General features: G+C 32.1%; 1 protein-coding gene and 1 long non-coding RNA gene across 6 annotated transcripts; both read left to right on the top strand.

Moving 5' to 3' along the window:
• Positions 1 to 7,375: 7,375 nt before the first annotated feature.
• LOC110653720 (F-box protein CPR1) lies at positions 7,376 to 19,644 on the top strand. 5 transcript variants are annotated; one of them, XR_002494634.2, is made up of 5 exons: positions 7,376 to 8,608; positions 8,700 to 8,776; positions 9,044 to 9,108; positions 19,033 to 19,160; positions 19,290 to 19,644. XR_002494634.2 is itself a non-coding variant. In XM_021809514.2 (3 exons), the coding sequence occupies exons 1-2, from the start codon at positions 7,476 to 7,478 to the stop codon at positions 8,737 to 8,739; spliced, it is 1,173 nt and encodes a 390-aa protein (XP_021665206.2). In that variant the 5' UTR covers positions 7,376 to 7,475; the 3' UTR covers positions 8,740 to 8,776; positions 19,290 to 19,644. The 5 variants fall into 5 exon arrangements, 1 of the variants encoding a protein (XP_021665206.2); XR_002494626.2 differs by lacking the exon at positions 9,044 to 9,108; XR_002494643.2 differs by lacking the exon at positions 9,044 to 9,108 and having other exon boundaries at positions 19,033 to 19,175.
• A 1,541-nt stretch (positions 19,645 to 21,185) lies between these two features.
• LOC131178526 (uncharacterized) lies at positions 21,186 to 22,467 on the top strand. The gene is made up of 2 exons (XR_009147446.1): positions 21,186 to 21,919; positions 22,222 to 22,467. It is a non-coding gene; the product is annotated as an uncharacterized LOC131178526 (long non-coding RNA).
• The last annotated feature ends 2,083 nt before the right edge of the window (positions 22,468 to 24,550 follow it).

Raw genomic sequence — 24,550 nt, 5'->3', positions numbered from 1 at the left:
ATGGCTATAACTTGAGCTACAAAACTCCAAATGGAGTGATTCAAAAAGGGAAATAAATTTAAGACAATAAGGAACAATTTCTATGAAGAAAACTTAGCCAAATTCTAACAGCAACATGACCAATGGAACAGTACAAAATAGGACACCAAAACTGAAAATTTGCAATTTTGCCTAAAAGACTTAAAATTTAAGAAAACAAACAAAACTAACAAATTAGGTAACCAAAATGTGGTATGTGGGTGAAATTGGAATTCCCATACCTATTAAGCATTAGAAAGTCAACAAATTAACTTTAATAGTATCGTGAATAGTAAATCCGAAATACAAATTTTAAAGAACGTCAAGTTTAGCATATTAAAACTAGGTATAAGTGGATTTGAATTTATTTTTAGAATTATGATAAATTGTGATACTGAAAAACTGTGAAACTGTGTGTTTCAGTGGAAAGGAATACCGGGAAAAAACCCAAGGTGTCGAGTCAAGGTCAAGAGGCGACTCGTATAAAGTTTGTGCACAATATAGAATTTCTGTAAATTTTCTTATGCACATTGTTTTGAAAGAATTGAAATATTACATTGTGACACCATTATCTTGAAATTTTTATTATGCTTTTGATTTAAATTGTTGAAAGGTTACTTGTTTGTGTTTAAAATGGCAATAAATGTTTAGTAAATTGTTAAGATAGTTTTGAAACCATAGTGTCATGACCATATATTTGAATACCTCACTAGCATGACTAGTGGGGGAAATCAATTTCGAATTTTGATTCCTTCTCTGGCTGAAGTGTTGAGGTGTGTGCCAGTAGAAGAAGAAAAAGAATAGGTTCCCATATATTTGAGCTAACTAGCCTTATGATGTGACTTCTCATAAGCCTCTGGCTATTGAAATTAATATGTTTCGAATGGCATGATATAACTGTGTGTTTTTATGAAATTTGTTTTGAGACTTTCAAAATGAAATTGTTTGGATTAAAATTTATAAGTCATGTTTTGAATTTATTTCTCATGTTCAATTCAATTTTTGAATAAGTATGATTTAAATTCCGCATAAAGATTATTTTAGTATGTTGTGCACCACTGAGTCACAGTACTCAGCAATGGCTGTTATTGCTGTCGCAGATATAGAGACTAGAGAAGCAGCAGAGTGAGCTGCTAAGGATTGTGGAGCTACCTTCCCTGAAGTTTTATCGGGTATATTTTATACCCTAATTGTAAAAATTATTTTGATGTATGTAAATGTATGTAAATGTAAAAAATGGTCATGAGTAGTTGTATAAAGTTTATAATAATATTAGTTTAGATTTTTCTAATGTAAATTTTGGATGAATGTAAATTGTTTTATCTTTAATGAAATATGAATGAAAGTATTTTGTTCTAATTTGAGTGAAATTACTTAGTATTATTTTGGATAATCTTTGAATTGGAAATTATTGCTTTGAAATTTGGAATTTGAGAAATGATGTTGAAATTGGTTGGGATGGATGTTGAGTTGATGAAGTTGATGAGATAAATAATTGGAAGTGCTTTTTATAGGTATTTGAAGAACTGTTTTCTCAAAAGACAGACGGCACTCTATCGAAAATTTTATAAAATTTATAGAAAAATAAAATGGGACAAAAATCTTAACTAGTTTTCAAACTCTAATTAAATGTTTTGATATCTATTAGAAAATGCTCACCACTTATAAAAAGTAAGAAAATTGTTTTAAAATCACTTATAGGGTACTTAATGAGTTATCGGTAGGTGAAGTTCGGTAGTTTATTAGATATTCTACGGGATCATGTTATGCCTTACAGAGGGGTAAGGTGTGACATGGTGGATACACCCTCTCTACTGAATTTATTACAATTGGGTTATTTTATATTTATATTCTAGAATTCTTAATTTTAACTTAAGTATTTTTAGTGCCCTTTTATTTCTTCTTTGCATATTATGTTTAGTATATTAGGTTTTTATTGTGTGTTACTTTCATATAGATTAATTCGTTATATTTTAAGTGTGTTAGGTGCTCTAGTTTCTTTTATTTATTTGTGTCTAAGATCTATTTTCTTATTTGTATTTACTCATTCATTATGTGAACGACCTCCGCTTACCTTATATACAAGTAGTTTAGGTAGAGTATTTTTAATTAGTGCATTCGGTATGTGACAGAGCAAGTTATGCCACTGAGCACTATATTTTATCTTAATTCATTTTTATTCTTCCTTTTGAATATAACGTGTGAAATATAATTTATTTAAGCCATTTATCTAAATTATAATTTATTTGAGGTTCCGAGAATTTTATAGAAAATCCTAAAAATAGAGAATTCTTGAAAACACTTCCTATGATCATATTCAATCATCTCATCACTCTCAAACTTCAATATCAAAATCTCAACATTTTTCACCATTCATTTCTTAATCATTCATCTCATGTGATAATCATGTACAAGTCACAGTTATGTATTCACTTTTCCTTTCACAAACACAATTTTCTTAACAATTTCTCTATTTGTCATTCATTCATTTCACATCATCATTAGACTCAAATCATAAATAAATTCTCACATGTGATTTATAATCACAAATTACAAGTACTTACATTAATACAAAATTATATTACATTTGTTTCAAATACACATGATAAAATAAGAGTTTAATTACAAAATTTACAAAAATCTCAAAATACAAAATGGGACCTAGTGTCCTACCAATGGTGGATGGTGAGGTGACACGGACACTATTGGTCTCTGGGCCCTCTGTCCAAATCTTAAGCATAAAGCTTAGTGGTGCCAATAATACAAGAAAATATAATATGCAAATAAAAATAATAATTTCCTTGCTATTGTGTTCATAAGAAATGAATAATTACTAACTTATTGTTTAGTCGAGGGCTAATCATGTTTTATGATATTAACTTCTTCATGCATTTCGTTAATTATTTTCTTCATGATATTGAGCTTCTTTGTATTTTTGTAATCATTCTTGATACTTAATTTTCGTATTTTCTTTAATAATCAGTTCAATCACAGTTATACTTTTCCATGCCCAAGTAACCTATACTAGACGACTGGACTGGATAACGGGTCATTGGTCATACTATGGCGTCAACCATGTAATGGCTAAAAAGCCATGATATCACATAATCGGGCATAAAAGCCATGCATACGGGCATAAAAGCCATGAATACGGGCATAAAGCCATGAATATAGGCATAAAGCCTTTCGCAGTACTGCTAAAACAATACCCTATTAGCATGCCAAACTATCCAAACCAATCTTGTTAGGTATACTAGGGCATTTGATACTTTAAAATTCTTCAATCTTTGAATTTCAACTTTTGGTGTCACTATTTATTTCATTGGTCAACAAAAAAGTTGACTTTTGCATAGAAAGTAGGTACATTGACTTTGGCACTTCAAACATACCACATTTTTCATTTAAAACTTGTTGGAAGTGATCACCATTACCATTTCTAGGCTTAAACCAAGGGAAACAAAATTTTCAGTTTTTGAAGTTTAATTTTACTATTCCATTAAGCACTATTACAGTGGGAATTTGAGGAAATGGTAAACATGAAAGTTGTTCCTTATTTTGTCTAGTTGAATTTCCTTTTTTGAATCACTCCATTTGGAGTTTTGTAGCTCAAGTTATGGCCAAAATAAGTTGAGATTTTGGATTTTTGGTCCAACTTTGGTCTGTAATTTGATCAAGTTAAGTTCATAATTTGGCCTAACTTTCTTCTTATGAAATGTTCTACCATACCTTAGGTTTCCATCGGTTTAAGAATCGCCTAAATCCGAGTTTTCTAGAGAGAGTTATAGCCATCCAAACATTACTGCTCAAGTGAAAATCTGCAGAGTTGCAGGTTTGATAACTTAACTTTGTCCAATAATTTGAATGGGTTAATGGCATAATTTGGGGTGATGTTCTTCATGAAAGTTGTTTGTCTATATCCTATCTTGTTGCTGTAAAAATTTCAGGTCAATTTGACCATTCTACAGTGAGTTATGGCCAAATGAATAGTTACTGTTCATTTGGTCATTGTATCCGGAATGGGGACAACTTTTGGTCCTCTTGCTTTGGTCTTTTAGGCATGGTTTCTTCAGCAAAAATGTGCCATTACAAGCCTAGTTTCATGTCCAATTGGCCAAACACCAATTGGACCGACACAGCCAAGGATATGGCAGTCCAAACAGGCTGGACTCACAGCCTCATTTCTTTCCTTCCCATTCCATGCATTAACTCACTTCAAATTATGATTAACTTGCCTTAAATGGTCACTAATTGACCATTAAAATGTCCATTAATCACTTCATAAACCAAGTCCAATTCTTCACTCCCAAAACCCTAATTTCAAATTTCAAAACTTAATCAATTAAATTCCTATCACTTCTCATGCATATAACCTCATCAATCATCATCACTAATCATGTATATATGCAGGAATTCATCAAACCCCATAAGGTTCCCAAGGTTGCTGAATTAGGGATGTTTAATTCCTTAACTAATTCTTTCAATTTCTTGAATTTCCCACTTAATTTGGCATGCATACTACACCTAAAATTGAAAGAAAAGGTTTTAGTGCACTAACCTTTAAGGGACACTTCTTGGACTTGTGAAAACCTCCTTGTTTCCTCTTTTCTTGGCTGTCAATTGCTTTATCTAGGTGTGGGATTAATTTTTGATGAAGAGACATATGGGTTTTAGTGAGTGGATGAAGAGAAAATCAAGTTCAAAGCTTGATAAAAATGGTGGAGGGAGAGGGAAGAGGGAAACGGCTGAAGAAGATGTAGAATTGCAGAAATTGTTTTCATTTTTTTGTCATTTTATCTCTTTTTAATTTGGCTTGTTAAGTTGTGATTGGTGGAAGCCTTCCAAATGACATCATGTGATGTCATATTTAGGTTTTTCTTTCATTTTCTTTTCTTCTTTTCTCTACTCATTTTCAATTTAATTTTTAGCAATATTTATTCATATTTTCTATCATAATAATTATTTACTCAACTGGGCAAGTCGGCCAAAAATCACCTCTGAAGGCGAAAATGACCAAAATGCCCTCCGTTTGGCTTAACGGGTCAAAATTGTCTGTACCGATTGAAAAATTTTTCTAAATATTTTCTTGGCATTCTAATGCCATGGGAACCTCAATAACCCTTCTCTAGGGTCCCAAAAATTATTTTATGAATTTTGAGCCGCAACTTCCTCTGGGTTACCCATCGCGGCTCATTTGACTTAGTTGTATTTTATTTCTAAAATTTTTACTAAATTTTTCTCATTAATATTTGAGTTAATTATGGTTCCTCACTTTAGTTTAAATATTTTTTTTTCCAGAAGTTCGGGAGGATGTTACACGGTATGCACCACTCTCATTAATAGGTATCCTATTGACCTTCCAACTAACCAAAATAAGAATTTCTTAAACCATATTACACTATCTATGGCAAAGTGAACAAGTAAGACTAAAAAAAATTATAATGTTTTATCTGGCCTTCATAGGTATGTACTTTAGGTTATGGCATGAAGATAGTTACTAGCAGCTATAATATATTGGGAACAGATGCCTAAAGTTGATTGATAGTGGAAGTTGTGGAACTAGCCTTACTCTCCTTACTTAAGCTATCATCAACTTATAGATCAATTGCATCTACAACCTCTATTGGCTGCTTATCCTTTCCATTTTTATCCCTAACATTATCATCGCTTCCCTCAGCATTAGTCACACTAACCCCACCAATATTAATATCTTTAAGGACTATCATTTAACATATCAATATTCACACTACCTTATATGTTAAATAAATCCTCAAACCCAATTCGTTCATTAACCTTAGCTATCCCACTTTTAAGTACAGTGACAATATACATACTAGGTCCAAGGTCTAAATCGCTAACAATGTTACTCAACAGAGGAAACTCATTAATAATTATTCTTGGAATATCAATTAGGAGTGATAATTTTAGACATGACTCGTGAATATGATAAGAAAATTGAGGGTTTGGGTTGAGTTTATTTGTGTTCGTGTCAATGTCTAAATCATGTCAACTTATTTATGACACGCCAATCATTATGTTATGTCACAGGTTGACTCGTTAACTAGATTTAACATGTTTATCTCACACTTTATTATTCATATCACGTGTTAGCCTACGACCCACTAACCCATTTTGACCCCCAATCCATTAAACCTGTTTTGATCCATTTACTTACAAATTATATTATTAAACAATGATAAATTAGTAAATATAAACTTAATTATTTGCTATATTAGAGCTTAACTATACTTGATTTTTATTTTCTTTATATTTAATTTATGAATTTATATAACATTCTAAAATTTACTCTTTTACAAGTATGTTTTTTAATTATTTTTATTAAAATATTAATTAAATATTAAAATGCCATTTGTTTGTTTAAGGTTCGATTGCATATTTTTATATTTTTATTAAATATATGTATAATTAAAATTAATATGTAAATTTAATTGTAGGTCCGTAGGCAATTCAAGAGCGAGATGAATTGGGTTTTAAAAATTTTAACACAAAGCATGTAAGTCTTTCTAACAATTTCTATAATACTCAATAACCACAATTGAGGCAAAACATCAAACACATTAAGTGCACAATAAATACAATGCAACAACCACAACTTATACTCAATAAATTCAAGCACCTTAATTTAAATTAACTACCACAATAAATTTAAGTAATGAATAAGTGAAACAAATGTAAATAAAGTAGGGATAGAAGAAATTGTAAATGGTATTTATTAAGGTATTGACACTTTTTTCGCCTACATCCCCTCCTTAAGGTTCCCTCCTTAAGGGCCTCCTCAAATAAACTAATTGTCTTCTTCAAGGTGAAGACTAAACCCTTTACAACTTCAATCTTGAGGAATTTTCATAACTCTTAGCAAATTTCCTCTTTTCACACAAAACTCCTTTCTCTCAAACCCTAACCATAAATTTTAGCTTTGCAAAACAAAATAACCAACTCTTACAAATATCTCTCCCTAAATTCTCAATTTCAAAATCCACAAGATTTTTCACATAATTAGTTGAAAATATATTAGAAAAAGAAAAATATGGAGCATAATAATAGTTTATTAATACAAAAAAATCAAGTCATAAAAATTCAAAATTGAATTATTATAAAGGGTTTTAATATGATATTAAAAATTTACTTATATAAACTTTAATTTAATAATAATAGAGATTAAAAATTATCAAATAAAATATAAAATTATTGTATAGCTTATATAAATCTAAATAAAAAGATATTAACTAATTGGGCCCACAAAACATTTTGACACCAATTAGGTATCGGTCAAAAAATATGACGTGAAATGCAAGTTGAAATGCCACTGTCGACTGTCGTATTAGTCAAGTTTAAGCCAACTCAATGTCAATTTATTTCATTTCTGTGGCCGGAGGAAAGTCCATCCATGTAACCCTAAAAACACGACAGAGGAGAGAACCAAAGCTTATCTTCAAACCATGTCAAATCTGCCATTGGACATGATCGCTGAAATCCTCTGCCGGCTACCCGTCAAGAAACTTCTATGCTGCAGGTGCGTATCCAAAACATGGCATGCCTTAATAGATGGCCCAAATTTCATCAATTTACATCTCCAGCACTCTATAGCAACCACCTCTAATAAAAACGTTATCCTCAAGAATTCAGACCTTTACTCCATAGGTTTCGATCAACTGAATAACTTTAAGCAACTTGACCATCCTTTGATGTGTTACAATCATAGCATCAGAGTCTTGGGTTCTTGTAATGGGTTGCTTTGCATTTGCAATGTTGTGGACGACATTGCTCTGTGGAATCCATCTATTAGAAAGTACATCGTTTTACCCTTTTTGCCGATTGAGCTCAAACGCTATCTCGGGACATGCACCTGCAGGGTATGTGCTTTTGGACTTGGGCATGATCCCGTTAATGATGATTATAAGGTGGTTAGGATTGCACAGTTTGGTGGAGTCAATGGAAAAATTTTTGAGTCTGAGGTTAAGGTTTACAGTTTGAGAAGAAATTCTTGGAGAAGGATTGGAGATATGCCTTATTGTGTTCTTTATCCTGGGGCGAATGGGGTGTTTGCTTGTGGAGCTTTGCATTGGCTAGTGAGCCAAGGTCCTGAATCAAATGTGGCCAATATAATTGTTGCTTTGGATTTAGGGGTTGAGGATTATAGGGAGGTGCCGCAGCCTGAATTTAGGGATAAGAATTTTAACAGGGATATTGGGGTTCTTGGAGGATGCCTATGTTTGCTTGCAAATTTTCAAGGCCAGCGTGTTGATTTGTGGGTGATGAAGGAGTACGGGATGAAGGAATCTTGGACTAAATTATTTTCTGTTGCACAGCAAGAAGGTATTGGGATTCTTAGATCTCTTAAACCTCTAGCTTATTCAAAGAGTGGCAGTGAAGTTCTTATGGAGCATGGCAACTTAAACCTTTTACGGTATGACCTTAGGAGGAAAGAAGTAAGGAACATTAGGATTCAGGATATGCCATTAACATTTGAAGCAGAAATTTATGTTGGAAGCCTCGTTCCAGTTAATCCAAATAGACCGCTTAAAGGGAGGAGTCGGCATGAACACAAGGAGATAAAAGATAGGAAGAGGAGGTAAATAATATAAGATTGGTCTTGTGCCTTGTAGAGCTTCTGATTATTGCATTTGGTGCAACTCATTAACTGGCCTGGATTTTCTTATCAGAGATGATTTCTTGTCCGAGGGTTTCAAATTGGTCCTGTAAACCGATCTATGAAGAGCAAGAGAAAGAGCTGAAAGAGGTAATTTAGTTAATTATACTATCAGTTAATGTGATGCCTACCAATGTTCTAATGTTGTATAATGCTATGTTTCTTTATGGGTGAACTTGAATGAATGTCAACTTATTTGCTAATTGAAATGGGATTTAGTGTGCTACCAAAATAACTAAATATATAAATAGGGGCCTGGTTAATTATCCACTATATTTTAGAGGATGAATATCCACTTTCTTCCCTCAAGATTTTTCAGCTTTCCTTCTCTGCCTTTTTGTGGCTTTATTCCCTCAGGGCTGAAACTGGTGGACAAGGATGTACGTAGTTGAGCATATGAATTATTCTGAAGATAGGAGCATGTGAGTTAATCAGTTAAAGAACTATGTACATAAGATGTCTTCTTTTTGTTTTACCAAAAGGTAACTGGTCAGGTATTGTCTTGTCAAGGCCATATTCTGTCAATATATTATTGGTGGCTTTTCATTGAACATGAAAACGTTCATATAGGATGTTTTAGAAGTAATAGTTCGTTTGCTTTTTGAAGGTTTAAGTTGCTTGCACTCTATCTGTTGAATCCTCTTTAGCTCTAAAAGGGACACTTTGTCCTTGATTGTTTCTATTAATCTTTAGTGAATATGAATTAATTGATAGAGTGATACAGTGCTATCAAAAGGAAATAGATTGGGTAGTTTTGATGTTATATATAGACATTAAGCTTGAACTTCTGTTTTGTGATAAAGAAATCCCAACGACTAGTAGCAATTTTGGAGCACTTTCAGCTTTTCTGTTATTCAAGGACAACATTGTATTGATAATTTTCCTTGTGAGATTAAGAAGTTATTCCAGAAACTAATAGTTACACACAACATTCTCAAATTTTGATTAATCTGGTCTTCTTTACTAGTATTCTTTTCTTTTTCCTTATATGAATGAAATACTGTTATTGCATAGAAATCTTATATAATTTCCTATCATTTTTTCTTTTCTGTTTTCTGAATTTCATTTGGATTTTTGGTGAAATGATTCAGTTATTCAAAATTAGTATGATTTACTCAACTGAAAAATGGTGTCTAGAGCTTGGAATCTAAGCAATGTTTCAAATGTTTGAAAGGAGTTTAATCCTTTCTATTAAGATATTTGCATAATTGCAAAAAGATTCGTGAATTTTCATATCTATCCTATGCTTTCAATTTTATCATTTGATCATTTGTAATTTCAATATTATATCTATTTTATCCTGCTCTCATTCTTCGGTCAAATTGGATAAAAAATTATTAAGTTGGCATTAGGTAAATGTTAAGGAAAAATAAACTACATCTAGGATTTCTATCCAATAGTGGATGAAACTAGTGAAAGAGTTAATCAAACGTTGGAGCTGTGGAGAAAGACTCTTGAGAGCAAGGGTTTTAAGCTAAATAGAAGTAAGATGAAATATATGTAATGTGAGTTTAGCTCTCTCAAAATGAATGGTGGTGAGGTTCATTGAATGGAGTTTTGGTGCCAAAATGCTATCAATTCAATATCTAGGTTATATCATACAAAAGAATGATATTTTAGATGAGGATGTAAATCATACGATCAATACAGTATAGATGAAATGGAGGAGTGTGACGGCTATATTTTGTGATTAGGAGATCCTAACAAATTGAAAGGCAACTTCTATAACACCATGGTCAGATTAGCTATATTGAATGGGAGTGAATGCTAGGCATCTAAGGTACAATATACTTACAATACGAGTCTGGCCAAAATGCGGATGTTAAGAGGGATGTCCAAAACAGGCTAATAGATAAGATTAAGAATGACCACATTTGCCAAAGAATGCATGTCGCACATTTGAAGATAAAATGAGGGCCATTTAAGATGGTTGTACAACATGGAGAATCAAATGCCTCAATACAAAAGTGTGATAAGTGTTAAATTTGGAGAGAGTGTTGGTCAAATTATAATTAATTCATTTTAATTTGGGCTTATATAAGTGATTAGATTACTTTACACTTCAAAATGACTAGACAAGTTAATGTTGCAACCCAACCACTTATATATTGCCCTTTTATTTCGTATTATTTCAATGTGGGATTCCAACACTCCCCCCTCAAGTGCAACCGCATGGTTGTCACTTGACAATTAGTTTGTATTTTTATTTTTAACTCAATACGGGCTCAATTATACAGCCTTATGGGCGGTTGAAATCCACAACCCAGTCTGGGCTCTGATACCATGTTAAATTCGGAGAGAGTGTTGGTCAAATTACAATTAATTCATTTTAATTTAGGCTTATATAAGTGATTAGATTGCTTTACACATCAAAATGACTAGCCAAGTCAATGTTGCAACCCAACCACTTATATATTGCCCCTTTTATTTCATATTATTTCAATGTAGGATTCCAACAATAAATTAGTAGAGGAAGGAGGAGGCCTAAGATGACGTGGAGGGAAGTAGTATTAAAGGATTTGCAAGTTTTGGATATTGATGTGGACCTGGTGTCTAATAGAGCTAATTGGTAAAAAAGAATCCATATATTTGACCCTAACTAGTTTGGAATTAGGGTTTAGTTGTTTTGTTGTAGGATTTGTACCCAAAAGTGCACACCATTTAGCACATATATAGTGATATTTGTAGTAGACAAAAATGCAAACAAAGTTATTGTTGTGGTTAAATAGCAAGCCACTACATAAACCAATGAAAAAGACAATGACAGTTTATGTTTATTCAGTAAAATAGTAAACTATATTATTAAAATTTCATTATAGTGCTGGTTTCTGTGTTTTTTCAAATTGAAGTAGTTTCGGTGTTATTTAAAATACATCAGGGGTGGTCAGTATAATTTATCCATTTGTTTCTTTTATTTAGTGCCAGCTCATCTATTTTTTATTCAATTTAGTAGGAGTTAGGGCTTGGCACATAATTTATATAATATTGGAAGTGCATATGATCTAAATTGAAACTATAGAATAGATTTAAAAATTCAATGAACTTTAAAGGTTTCTTTGTAATTAGATTGATTTTAAATCAGTAAATGTGCTTGAGTTAATTGCCAATCCAGGATGCTTGTTGGGATGGCATTATTGCCACAAAATAGTTTATTAAGGCCACCCACATAGTTTCGTTTTAAGTTTGATGGACAATTTTGCCCATTAGCTCAATTATCATCGTTGTCTTTTGAAGTGATATTGTTATTTAATGTTATTTAGGCTACATAATGTCACCGAATCACTGAGTTACGGCTCAACTTTAGAGAATAAGAAGAAAGGAGATAAGAAAATAGAAGAAATAGGGATGAGAAGTAGAGAGAAAAAGAGAATTATAGAGAGAGAAGGAATTGTTGTCTTGTATTATTGAATTCTTCACTTCTCAATCAGTTACAATGCTCCCTATTTATACAATATAGCCTTCTATACAATCAGTTACAATGCTTTCCATTTGTACAGTATATTCTCCAACACATCCTACTTATACAATATATTCTCCTTAACAATCCCCTAGCTCTTATTCTTCTTATTATCATAACATTTCCCTTTTCTTGATATCATTCTTGTCCTCCAGAATGAACAAGGAAAGCTGCAACTATAACATTGAAAGGAAATACCAAAATCTTGAATTGGGAGATGAACACATGCCCATATATGAGTAGTTTCCTTGCTATTTTGACTGTAAAAATGTTGCTTGTGTATCTAGAAATGACCATGTATTGCAGTAGAAAATAACCAGAATGAAAAAATAAAAATGTTGAAGTACTATTTTCTTTTTCTTCTCCAAATTTCACATGCTTTTTCCTTTAAGATCATAATACCATTTGATGGATTAACTTTATTCCTTTTCCTTTTTGATATTTCCCATTCATCTTCCATTGAGATTGATAGGATTACCATAGTTAAACTCACCATCTTGGCTTCTAAAATTCTGCCATGCCACTTTCTTACAATACCCACATTTTTTTTGTAACTCCTTTATCTTTCTTGTTTTCAAGAACATCCCCAAGAATCTCTGCAACAAGAATTTTAGGTTTAGATTTTGCATTCCCCATTGTCAACTCTAGTTTTCTATCATTGCCATCTTCATCCTTCTCTTCATAGTCCTCTCTTGCACTATACAAATCGGAAATAAAATCTCGCTCCTGCTCCATCTCATCTTGTTCTTCACTTGAATTTTCAAGAAGTGGATCCTTGACTGCAACATTCTCCTTTACCACTTGAATTGCTTCTATCACTTTGTCTAATTTCTTTTGAAATGACTTCTCATATTTCTCTAATTTTCGTAATAGCAATTCTTCCTGCCTTCTTAATCCTCTTTTGACAACTTCCATAATCTTATCAAGTAATTGCTATTTCCAAGGATGGTCTTCCATGGTCATCTTGTTGAAGGCTAGGTAGGACGTAGGAAAATTTTGTTTCTTAAAGAAGAGAAAATTTTTATTGGGATAGGGGAAGAAAAGGAAGAAAAGTTGAGGCAGAAATAAGGATTTCAATAATTTCAAGAAAGAATGGAGGAAAGAAACCCTAACAGGGTAGAAATTGGAGATAGAGAGGTTGAGAAGAATTTGATATTGGGAAAAGGAATAAGGCAGCTTGGAAGAGAGAAAAATGAGGGAGAGGAAGAAAGAAATAAAAAATTTCAAGAATTTCAAGAAATAGGTTCTTGAAATGCACAAAGTGAAAAATTAAGAAGAAAAAAAATTAAAGAAAGAACCAAAAATTAACAGAAGAATAAAGAAATTTGATTCAAGAATTTCATGAAAGGAAGAAAAAGAAGAAACAGGATTTGCCGAGAAGAACAAGAAAATATAGGGAAAGAATGGAAGAAATTTTAAGGGAAGAAGAAAGAAGAATTAGAGGAAAGAGAGGGAAAAACCTGGAATTGAGGAGACTCCCATTCATCTGCTCAAATTGCTACTTCAGTCAGGAAGTTTAGAAGCAATCCCACCTCAAAACGAAACTCTGATACTAATTTGTCACATAATCCTTGAATTAGGAATAGAAGAAATGAGATGAGAAAATAGAAGAAATAGGGATGAGAAGAAATTGTTGTGTTATTGAATTCTTCACTCCCCGATCAGTTGCGAAGCTTCCTATTTATACAATATATCCTCCTATACAATCAGTTACAATGCTCCCTATTTATGTAATATATTCTCCTATACATCCTACTTATACAATATATTCTCCTTTACATCTACTCAACTCCTATTCTTCTTATTATCACAACGCATAATCCCTTATTTGCGGTGTTCAGGTTCAAATTTCATTATCGCAAAAAGGTTGAAATTTATTAGACTTTCTTCTTTTCTTAAAAAAAAGAACTTTTTGAAGTATTTGATAGTTCTTTTGCCTAAAGAGCTCTTCTTTTTGTTAACCACAAACTGATTGGCCATCAATAATTGCAAGACTTTCTTTAGATGAAACGAATGATCCTCCGAGGCACGACTATAGATCAATATGGCATAAAAAAAAAAAAAGAACAAAGCGGCGAAGATATGGCCAAAGTCGTTCATAGTAACTTGGAAGGTGGTTAGTGTGTTTGTTAACCCAAATGGCATAACAACAAACTCATAATTCCTCCAGCGAGTTTGAAAAGCCATTTTTGGAAATATTAGCTTCTACTACTTAAATCTGGTGGTATCTTGACTTTAGGTTCAGTTTAGAGAAATATTGATTTCCATATAATTCATCCAGCTCTTGTATTAAAGGAATTGGATATTTATTCGGGATTGTCTCCTTATTCAAAGTTCTATAATCTGCATAGAACCTCCTGCCATTGTTATAAAACTTGGATCGACCTGACGGGTTGACTCAGTGAACCAGTGACTTCGACATAAAATCGGGCTAATTCTCTCATTGAACCGGACAAGGAGTTGACCTAGAAAAAACCAGGTGACCCAGTAGTTAAACTGGTGACCTATTGACCCAATAACCCATAACCCGACCTATTTAGAATTTTATAAAAATATCAATCATATTGATATGTTAATATTTAAGTATTTAAATTTGTATTTAGTCAATGAATAAGATGTTATTTAGGTGTTATCTTTTTATTTATAGTCATACATATACAAGAAATTTTATAAAATGATATGTTTATTTTTTTATTTTTAATATATAATTAATATTTTATAAATATTAAGAAGATAATTATTTATATATAAAAATATTTATATTTTATATATTAATTATAAATTTTGAGAATAAAAATATTTAAAATTTTAATATTTTAATATTTTCATGTAAAATTTAGAAGTGTTTGAATTGATGAGATTCCATGTTCCATTTTAAGGGGGGAGTGTTATGGAAAGTTAATATTTATATTTAGTTTTATTCCTAATTAATAGGTTTTATGTATTCATATTTAGGTTGGATTTATATTCCTATTTAATGTGGGATTTGTATTAGTGTACACACACACACGCACACACACTAATACAATGAGAAAAGATGTAACCATCTATTTTATAGAATTAATGAGAAAAGATGTAGCCCTTTATGGTTCTTTTTTTCTTTTTCTTCTTCGTATTTTTAAATCTTAACATGCTATAAGAGCCACCCTTCTAGAGAACCTAATACCTTAGAAACTTCCTTGGCTGCCGACTGGCGTTCGTCCAAGATCAAGTGACCGGTGGCCTCGTGCGTAGCTGCCATGCACCTTGTTTTTAGATCGGTTTTGTTTGAGAATAAAAATATTTAAAATTTTAATATTTTTAATATTTTCATGTAAAATTTAGAGGTGTTGGAATTGATAAGATTCCATGCTCCATTTTAAGGGGGAGTATTATGCAAAGTCAATATTTATGTTTAGTTTTATTTCTAATTAGTATATTCGGCCCAGTCTTTCAGCTAGGTCAAGCAGGCCGAATTTAATAACTATGCCTCCAGCTTCTGTCTTTCTTCTGAACCAATAACACCAGGCTTGAACATGGACTAGAACTGTTCCGAATAATTCCAGCAGCAATCATTTCAACTGCCAGTTGTTCAATCTCGTTCTTTTGCCAATGACTCTATCGATGTGGCTTAATCTTCACAGATGAAGTACCAGGAAGCAAAGGACTAACATGATCAGTTGAATAAGATGGAGGCAATGAAGAAGGCTGATTAAAAATAACTGAATATGAATTGCATAACTAATGAAGATCCTCTTATTGTTTTGAAGATAATTCAGTAGGTGGAATAAATGACTGTGAGTTTCCCTAAGGAAGACAGACACGAGAGCACGAGTTAAAGAAGGATCACCGCACGATATAACAAAGTTACGTGGAGGATGTTGAATAATCCTTGTCATGCTTGCCTAATTGACCCTGACATCGCCAAAGGTTTCTAGCCAAGCCTATTACATCCACTTCGCCCAGAGGAAATACGTAGCAATCAACTTTGATTTGCAATTTGTCAAGTCCAGAGATAATTTGTAACGCATCCCTGAGGATTGAGATCGATGTCCATCTCCTAATCTGACCCCAAATGACGGTACTGCCTCCACTGGAATCCGCAGCTTATAAGCCACACTGTTAACAATAAAATTCTGGCTCGTCTCATTGTCCACCATCACTATTACAATAGCATTTTTCAATTGCCCTCTCAGCTTCATGGTCCTACGTATGGAAATACCTCTCATGGAATAAAATGGCAACTCCAACTGCATAAAGTGAGTTTCATTAGTAATAGATAAGGGAGATTGATTGGTGTCCTGCTCCAGAACTTCCAAATTCCCATCTGGTGGTCTTTCCTCATCATCTCCAACAATTATAGCTTTTAAGGTTTTATTCGGGCATTCATGTAAGGGGTAGTAAGGTTGCTTACACTTGTAGCATAAACCTTTGGCTTTGAGGTCCAAAAATTCCTGGTGTTAGTAGTGCTGTGTTCCCTTGTTTCAAACTGTAGCTGGAGGTTGTTGCTGAGTAGGAATAGCAGGTGTGGATGAAGGCAAGTGTGGCTTCTAATCGCCGAGGCCCATTAGTGAAAAATGGCGGCCTGTTAGTTTGACTAAAGCTTTTGCCCAACTTGGTCCAGACCGAGACCTAGGCCCATATGCTATCACTAAATCAGTCATCGTCTTCCTCATGCCCTTCGACATCTGCAAAAACTAATTTTCCCTTTCAAACTCTCTTCCAAGTGTTATGGTGCAGAATATTTCCACAGGATCTTGTGCTCAAATCATTACCTGTATTTCATCTCTCAATCCATTCAAGAAATATCCCAAATATTGTGGGTAAGAAATTCCCGAGACTTCCGAAGCCTGAGCCACAAACTGATCAATATAATCCTCCATTGGATCTTCCTGTTACCCCATTGCTAACCTTTCAATTGGTTTGGCAAGCAAGTCTCCTCCATATTAGTGCAACAGTTCAACTGTAAGTTGCTCCCATGTTAGGTGAGGATTTCGCTGGCGTATCCATCAGTTTCAAGGCAATGCAATCCCCTCCATGCAAATCATGGCCAGTGTTACCTTCATCTCCTCATGCGTCTAACGAATCACAAAATATTGTTCAGCTCAAGCAAGCCAGCCTACTAGGTCTTCACCTTCAAAATTGGGCATTTCCACCTTTGCAGAGGGAGGAGTTTCATCAAATAATATTAGCTCGAGTACCTGGTCTGGTATTTGTGGTTTTTGCTATAGGCATGGTTTGCGCAGTCTGATTAGATCCTTCACCATCTTCAATCACTGCTTTGCTTCGGGTGAGAGGTCAGTAGGTTTTCTGATTTCGTGAAATACTGTTCCTGTTCAATACATTGCCACCTCAGCTTCCTCTAGAGTTGCCATGTTCCTCTTTACTTGCTCTACCCTTCCATTCTCATTTTGGTCATGAGGTGTTGATCTAGTAGGTCAGACCAATTTGATAGAGATAGGAATAAGAACAAAGCAATATGAACAAGAACAGAGAAGATAGAAATTCAAATAGCAATTGTATTGCAATCAACAGTCAATTACAAATGAGTCTCTGAGCACTTGCTACTCAGCAATACAATACTAATAAATGAGAAAAGAAAAATAAACCAGGAGAGCTCTCCTGAGCAAGCACTGCACTTGTCCTAAGCAATTCTGCTGAATGGATAGCCCTTTCCCCGAAGTTACCCTCCTACTACAGCTGCCTCCTTTTTCATTAACATCTGTTGTTCCTCTCCTTTCTGTTAATTGAGACCAGGTGGCAGTGTTCCTGAGAATTGCTCTAGCTGAATTTGATTCTCCATCTGCATACTGCTAGATTCTTCCATGGCTCTTTTCTTCTTCCTGTAGTATACCCTTAGCTGACTTGGGCCTTTATCTACTTGAGCTGGGCCAGGATTTGGATCCATATCATCTGGGTATCTAAATTTTTTTAATCATTTGCAATTTCCTGACAAGAAGTATCAATAATTGTTAAATCTAAAACCCATTGAACCATTTCCTTGTTTAAATTTTGATCTTATATATACAAAAATGATTTGATTTTGCTGTCTTTGCTTTCAGCTATGTTGATTTTTTTTCTCCCAGCATAAGTAGGATGTATTTAATTTTATGTTTATAGCTTATTTATTAATAAATGTTAGTTCTTCTATGTGTTGACATAATTGGGTATAGGACAGCCATGCTGAGAAATAATACAAGTAAAAGCAGGTCATTAGAAGTGGACTATATATCTTCTTAAAATTTTATTTTAGTGTTGCAAGAAAAATATTCTTCATGGCAATGAGGCCACCGTTTTTGTTGCTACATTCATTTGTCTTCAGAAGTTATTTATTTAGTTTCTTTCTTAACATTTTCATATGGTTTGTTTTCGGACCTTTAGATATTTGAATGATTTGTCTGTGCTAAGTCTTCCTGTATTTGTAGAGGATTGAAAGCTCAATAGTTTTTTTTTGCAAATTGGTTCTTGAATGTTTGGTTGGTGAATGACACAAATTCGCTTGATTCATTCTATTTGTGACTGTCTAGTCTCATAGTTTTTGCCTTACTAAATGATAGTATATGTGGCCTATTAAGTATACGATTAACATTCTTGTCCTATTTACTGCTTCATTTGGAAATTGACATTTGAAAAAAGTCATAGCATTAGTAACTGGACTGACACTACCACTTTGAAGGCAATCCTTGGGTGGGCACCTGATGTGTTTTCACTTTTCATGTTACTATGCCAAATTAATAAGCTTAAGTTGATTAATGATTCAGGATTTTTGCTGGTATATAAATGGTTTATTATGTATCCTATTCCTTTATTAAATTGATTTACTTCCTGCCTAGTGATTGTCTTGCATTTCAATGCTTCATCATTGAACACATAACTAGGTCACATCTGCCGTGTTTTCATATGATTGCAGATGGATAAAAGCTTAACCTGCTCTGCTACTTGCATTGGTGGTTAAGTCGCATAATTGCCATCTAGCATGGGTTCAATTATTAGTATGGGAGAACAGAAAGCAAGAGTGCTGGAGGAGTACTTTTGTTGGTTGTCTTTAGAGCTGTTCGATTCTCATTATGTTTTTATCTATTTGCTGGAAATATAATGACATCTTAATGGTGTGCAGTTCAGTTTCAATAAAAAGAATAATAGTCATAATGGTCATTTGTTTTGCAGGTGGTGATCAAATGATACAAGCGTGGTTGAGAGTTCTTGATGACATAAACATAAATTAGTTGATGTTTGCTGTATTTTGCAGAGTGTTGGCTAAATCCATGCTATGGATATAGCTGTGGATGATACAGGTGCTACGATTGCAGAGGATTGTGTTTGTTTTGCAAGGTTAGCTACTTGATGTGACAAGTGATGTAGATTTCCCGTAAATTAACACTTATGAGTCAATTTCATGAAATGTAATTACTAGAATATTTCACGCTAAGTAGAGATAACAATGTCATATTTTCTTGGTTTGCTGAAAGTGTTAGGATAATGGTGTTGAATGGGAATCCCACTTGGGTAAGGATTATGATTTCTTCTTCTTCTTCTTCTTATTATTATTAATAGGACTGGTCTTGCAACAAATTTTTTGGTAAAAAGCTTTGAGTTTTGGAAAATAAATTTTTTGGATAATAGTTTACTTCTTGGGAATTTATATTGATACATATAAAAAATTAGCTAAAAAAAGTTTCAATAACATTGGTATAAATTTAATTTAGTAGTTACATGTCAGGTGGTTTTGAAAAAGAATTTAATTATTTTGATTATTAAAAAATTTCATTTTATTAAATTGTGATTATTAGCATCATCTACAAAGAAATGCTCTTAAATTCTTTTTACATCTATTCATTTGCATTTAATGTAATGCGAGTTTATTGTCACTTAATGTTTTTTATATAATTATTGAATAAAATTAATGCTTCAGTTATAGTATAATTATTGCAAATCATAATAACGTTATAAATAATATCATTTATTAGCAAATTAATTAGTACATGGGTGTGTTTAACATTTTTATCTTATATGATTCTGTTTGGGAGATATATATATATATATTTTCAAGAAAAAATATTTATTGATTGGTTGAAGGGGAAAATTAAACTACCATTAAGAAGAATAATTCTCTTTTAAAAATGTGAAGTCATTTTATAGATGTTGAAAATCTTATTAAATTGTGAAAACATTTGTATATATGATATAAAACATAATATTTTCTTAAAAAATTAATTTTATTAGTTATTTTTCGTAAAATAAATGGATGAGAATTAATTTAATAATCGTTATATTAAATATTTGTATTAAGATTCATATAAAACCAATTAAAATGTGCTTAATGAGTATATGAATTTAGATGAAAATGTTCAATATAATAGTTGTTGAACCTTTTTTCAAATCATGTCAAGTTATAATATTCGCACTTTCAGTATTTTTAAGATCCATATAGAGTTGTAAATTGTAACAACTTAACTTGGAGGTTAGAGAAACGGTTCAGCTTAAAGCTCTCAGAATACATATTAAGCTTAAAAACCTATTAAAACATCACTTATCCCATATTAATACGTAACTCAAAGCAACTTAGTAACAGCTATACTCTTGCATTCTATAATTGAAATTAGCTTTAATTTGAGCATTAACATAATAGGTAAGAGTGCTAAAGTCTCGTGCAACCCATCTCAACATTAGTGCAACTCATCGCAACATTTTACATAAAAGAAAAAGCATTTTGAAGTTCTTAAAAACATAAAAGTCATCTAGATTCTCACATTACATAAATTACCATAAAACCAAAGCCAAGCACAATAAACTAAACTTATAATAATTACTCGTCCACTAACAAAGTCCTCAAGTCATACAAATTAATATTTTGCTAAGATATTGAAGCTTGCTTATTATAGTTATACACCTTTCTCTCCAATCTCTATATAGTTGTAGCCATCCCTCACTGCACACTCCCTACAAAATGAAAATCCCTATAAAGCTTTATAGTCTTACACTTGCTTGCTTGCTTGCTGTTGGCCGACCACGATGTCTCTTATTAGCTTGCATGCAGTGTGCGACCTACTCTTTCTCCTTCAGTTCTTCATGAATTGTGAGTTGTGTGTCTCCTGTCTCTCCCTATAGTCTCTCTTCTGTGTAAGCTTCCTCTCTCTCTCTTTTAAGTGTACTATTTCTTTGATTCTTTCCCTATTTGACTCCTTTAGTTACTAAGAAAAAAGAGTTATTTTTTTTTGTTATGTTTAAACTTTGAACTGTTCCAGAATTCAAAGTTTATTTTCATGAATGATTTGACTCACTTGAAAGGCTGAAGCATCCAAATTTAAACTTTTTTTAATTCTACCATCGTTCGTCGCTTACTCGCCTACTTCCTTGGATCTTTGGCAATCAATATGTTTGTTATTTTTCCTTTCTTTTTTTAGTTTTTTTAGTCGATTTTTGATTGTTTGTTGGGTGATGGATGTTGGGATCTGAAATGGCCTAATGGTAATGGATGTTGGCAGTATTTGAAATGGCAATGATTGATATGTTTGATGTTAGTTTAATTATAAAGTTTTTTTACTGTACAGGTGTACGGTACAACTAAAAATACCGGAATAGGGTGGCATTCAACTAAATTAAGGGAAGAGGGTAAATTGAGCTGATGTGGGCAGACCGGTAATAAAAACGCCATTCAAAATAACGTCCCTATGCTAGGATGCCAATATAAATGGCTTCCAGAGGTTCTGCCACAGATTCTCTACCATTGTCTACACTCGGTCACGTAAGAGAGAAATGAAATGCTGCAGGAACGTGGATGAAAATGGTGTGCATAGGTGGGATGTTATTTAAAATAGTGTCTGGAGTTCCACACACATAACCATAGAGATTCACTGCACTGTGAACACTGGGGACACTGGGGAGATTCGGTGTGCTGTGAACACTAGAGACGCCATTAAAAATAGTGCCTAGACTAGGACGAGATTCATAATAGCATCCGGAGCATTTTGCATTTATCCCCCCCAACCCGTCCGCTTATCTTCTTATTCATTAACATCAACTCCCATTTACAGCTCTCATTTCACGTCTCTCATCCCTCTCATCTCTCATCTCTCATCTCTCATCTATCATCTGTCAGCTCTGTTAATGGTGGACGTGGTGGAGCAGCTTCTGGTGGACCAACAAAGAAGGGAGGACGGCACTTATGGACCAGCAGAAAAGGTTGGGGCAAAATAGTGTGGCTTGAAAAAGGGTTTTAGTACAAAGTTTGAAAGTTAATTACTCTCAAAAAAAGGTCCATATTTTGAACATAATAAACATGTAATATGTGAATATTTTTATATATTTTACTTGTTTGACAAAATGAAAATGATTTATGTTAAAATTATTTGAGTGTTTAATGTGTTTATATTTGTTGAAAGTTGATGAATATTTGTTAAATATGCATGCATGTCTTAAAAGTTAGGTTATTATGATATTTTTAGTGTTTAGGATAAAATAATAAACATGTATGAAGATATAATAGATTGTTTGAATGATTTTATAATATTTAGAACTTACATTAGATAAAGAAAATTTAAGATATTGAATTTATATTGTAATATAACTTTTTTGTTTATTCATTAAGTAGGCTATACTTGGAACCCGAAAAAATTAGGAAATAATATATATATAGAAGTAAATAATTTTAATAATATAAATTTTTATATATAATCGATATAGTAATAGTATAATACTTAAATAGCTATAGATAGTTGATATTCAAAAGTGAGAATTTATTAATGAATAAATTATAGTTGATAAAACATGAATTTTTTAAATAATTTATATTATGGGACAACATTAGTGTAAGTTATAGAAGAAAGAAAAACAAATTATAGAAACTTTAGTTTATAATATATTATAGTAAAGTAAGTATGAAAAATATAGTATAAATTTGTATTATGAAGATAACGGTAAAAAAATATCTAAAAATTTTACATTTAAAAAATGGCATGAAAAATAATATATTATATTAAGTAAATTGTCAGTTGAAAAAAAAAATTTACATTCACCCATACTAATAGTTTAAGTTATAAAAATATAATACTTAAAATGTATAAAAATATAATACTTAAATTGTATAAAAATAAAATAATTATAGTTGAAAAAATTAAAAAAAAAAAAGAAAAATGTATGTAATATTATGGAGTTGGTAGGTAAAAGTGCTACAATGTGTTGAATTAGAATAGATGGCTATTAGTATAAGAGGGTATTCCTTGGTTCAACGTTCGAAACCTTAGTTCACGACTTAAGTTAGTTAATTTTTTTTATTTAAATAGAATTAAATATTTAATGTGAACCCAACTTGTTATGTGGCCTTTTCATTTTAGGTTGTGATAATTTGAAGTTGAAATGTTAAACCGAAGCAGATCTTCATCTGGTTCAGTTTAACATTTCTAAAAATATAGAACTGAATATTTATGGTCAAGATCCGGACTGTTTTAGTAGTTCTTATAGGTTATGATAAATCGGAGTTTAAATGTTAAATCAAACTCGCTTTTTGATCCGGATTGTTTTATTTATTTTTTTAATTATTGAATTGAATAGGTGTAGTGAACCCAAACATTTATCCGTGCTATTTTACCAATTCTTACCGGTCGTAATAAATCGAAGTTGAAATATTAAACCGAATTGGCCTTTGATTCTGTTATTTTTTTTAAAAAAAATCAAATTAAATAGTTTTAGTCAAACTGACTGTTTATGCAAGCAGTTGTAGCGGTTATTAGTGGTTTTCATAATACTAAGTTGAAATGTTAAACCGAACTACATCTTAATCCGGTTCGATTTATTTTTTAGTTAAAAAAAAATCAAATTGAATACTTGTATTCACTCCGATCATGGGTAACATCCTAGCTTTATTTTATTTTATTCCTTTTTATATTGTATAATTTTGAAATAAAAAAGTAAATATTATTTTGATAAATGTTGTTATAATAAATAATATTTTACACAATAATATTTTCATTATAAAAAACATATTTTTTAACGTAATTAAAATTTTAATATAAATAAAAAATATACAATGTTTTTCTTTTTATTTTTTAATAATTTTATTTAATAGTTTTTTAAATAAAAAAAATTTGTAAGCTATTATGAATAGCATTTTCCCTTCGCATGCTATAGTGAATACTTTTAATGATAATTTTTATTGTGTGTAATATTAATTTAAATAATTTAGTTTCTTATTTAATTAGAAAATGTCAATTCCATCGTTTGCTACTTTATACTGGGACGGAGATATTATTATCGACGATGAAGGCCACGACTATTGTGGGGGTTCATCAATGGTTATTACTATTGGTAGATGCATAGATTTTGATACTTTACGAATGAAAATAGTCCGTGGAATTGCACTTAAGCTGGACATGAATTTATATTGAATATCTTATTCAGACAACCCATTGTAGGAAATGGTTCAGTGAAAT

This window comes from Hevea brasiliensis, chromosome 3 (genome assembly GCF_030052815.1).
Source record: "Hevea brasiliensis isolate MT/VB/25A 57/8 chromosome 3, ASM3005281v1, whole genome shotgun sequence".
NCBI lineage: Eukaryota > Viridiplantae > Streptophyta > Magnoliopsida > Malpighiales > Euphorbiaceae > Hevea > Hevea brasiliensis.
Note: the sequence above shows the minus strand (reverse complement) of the source record. Positions and strands in the feature narration are given on the sequence as shown.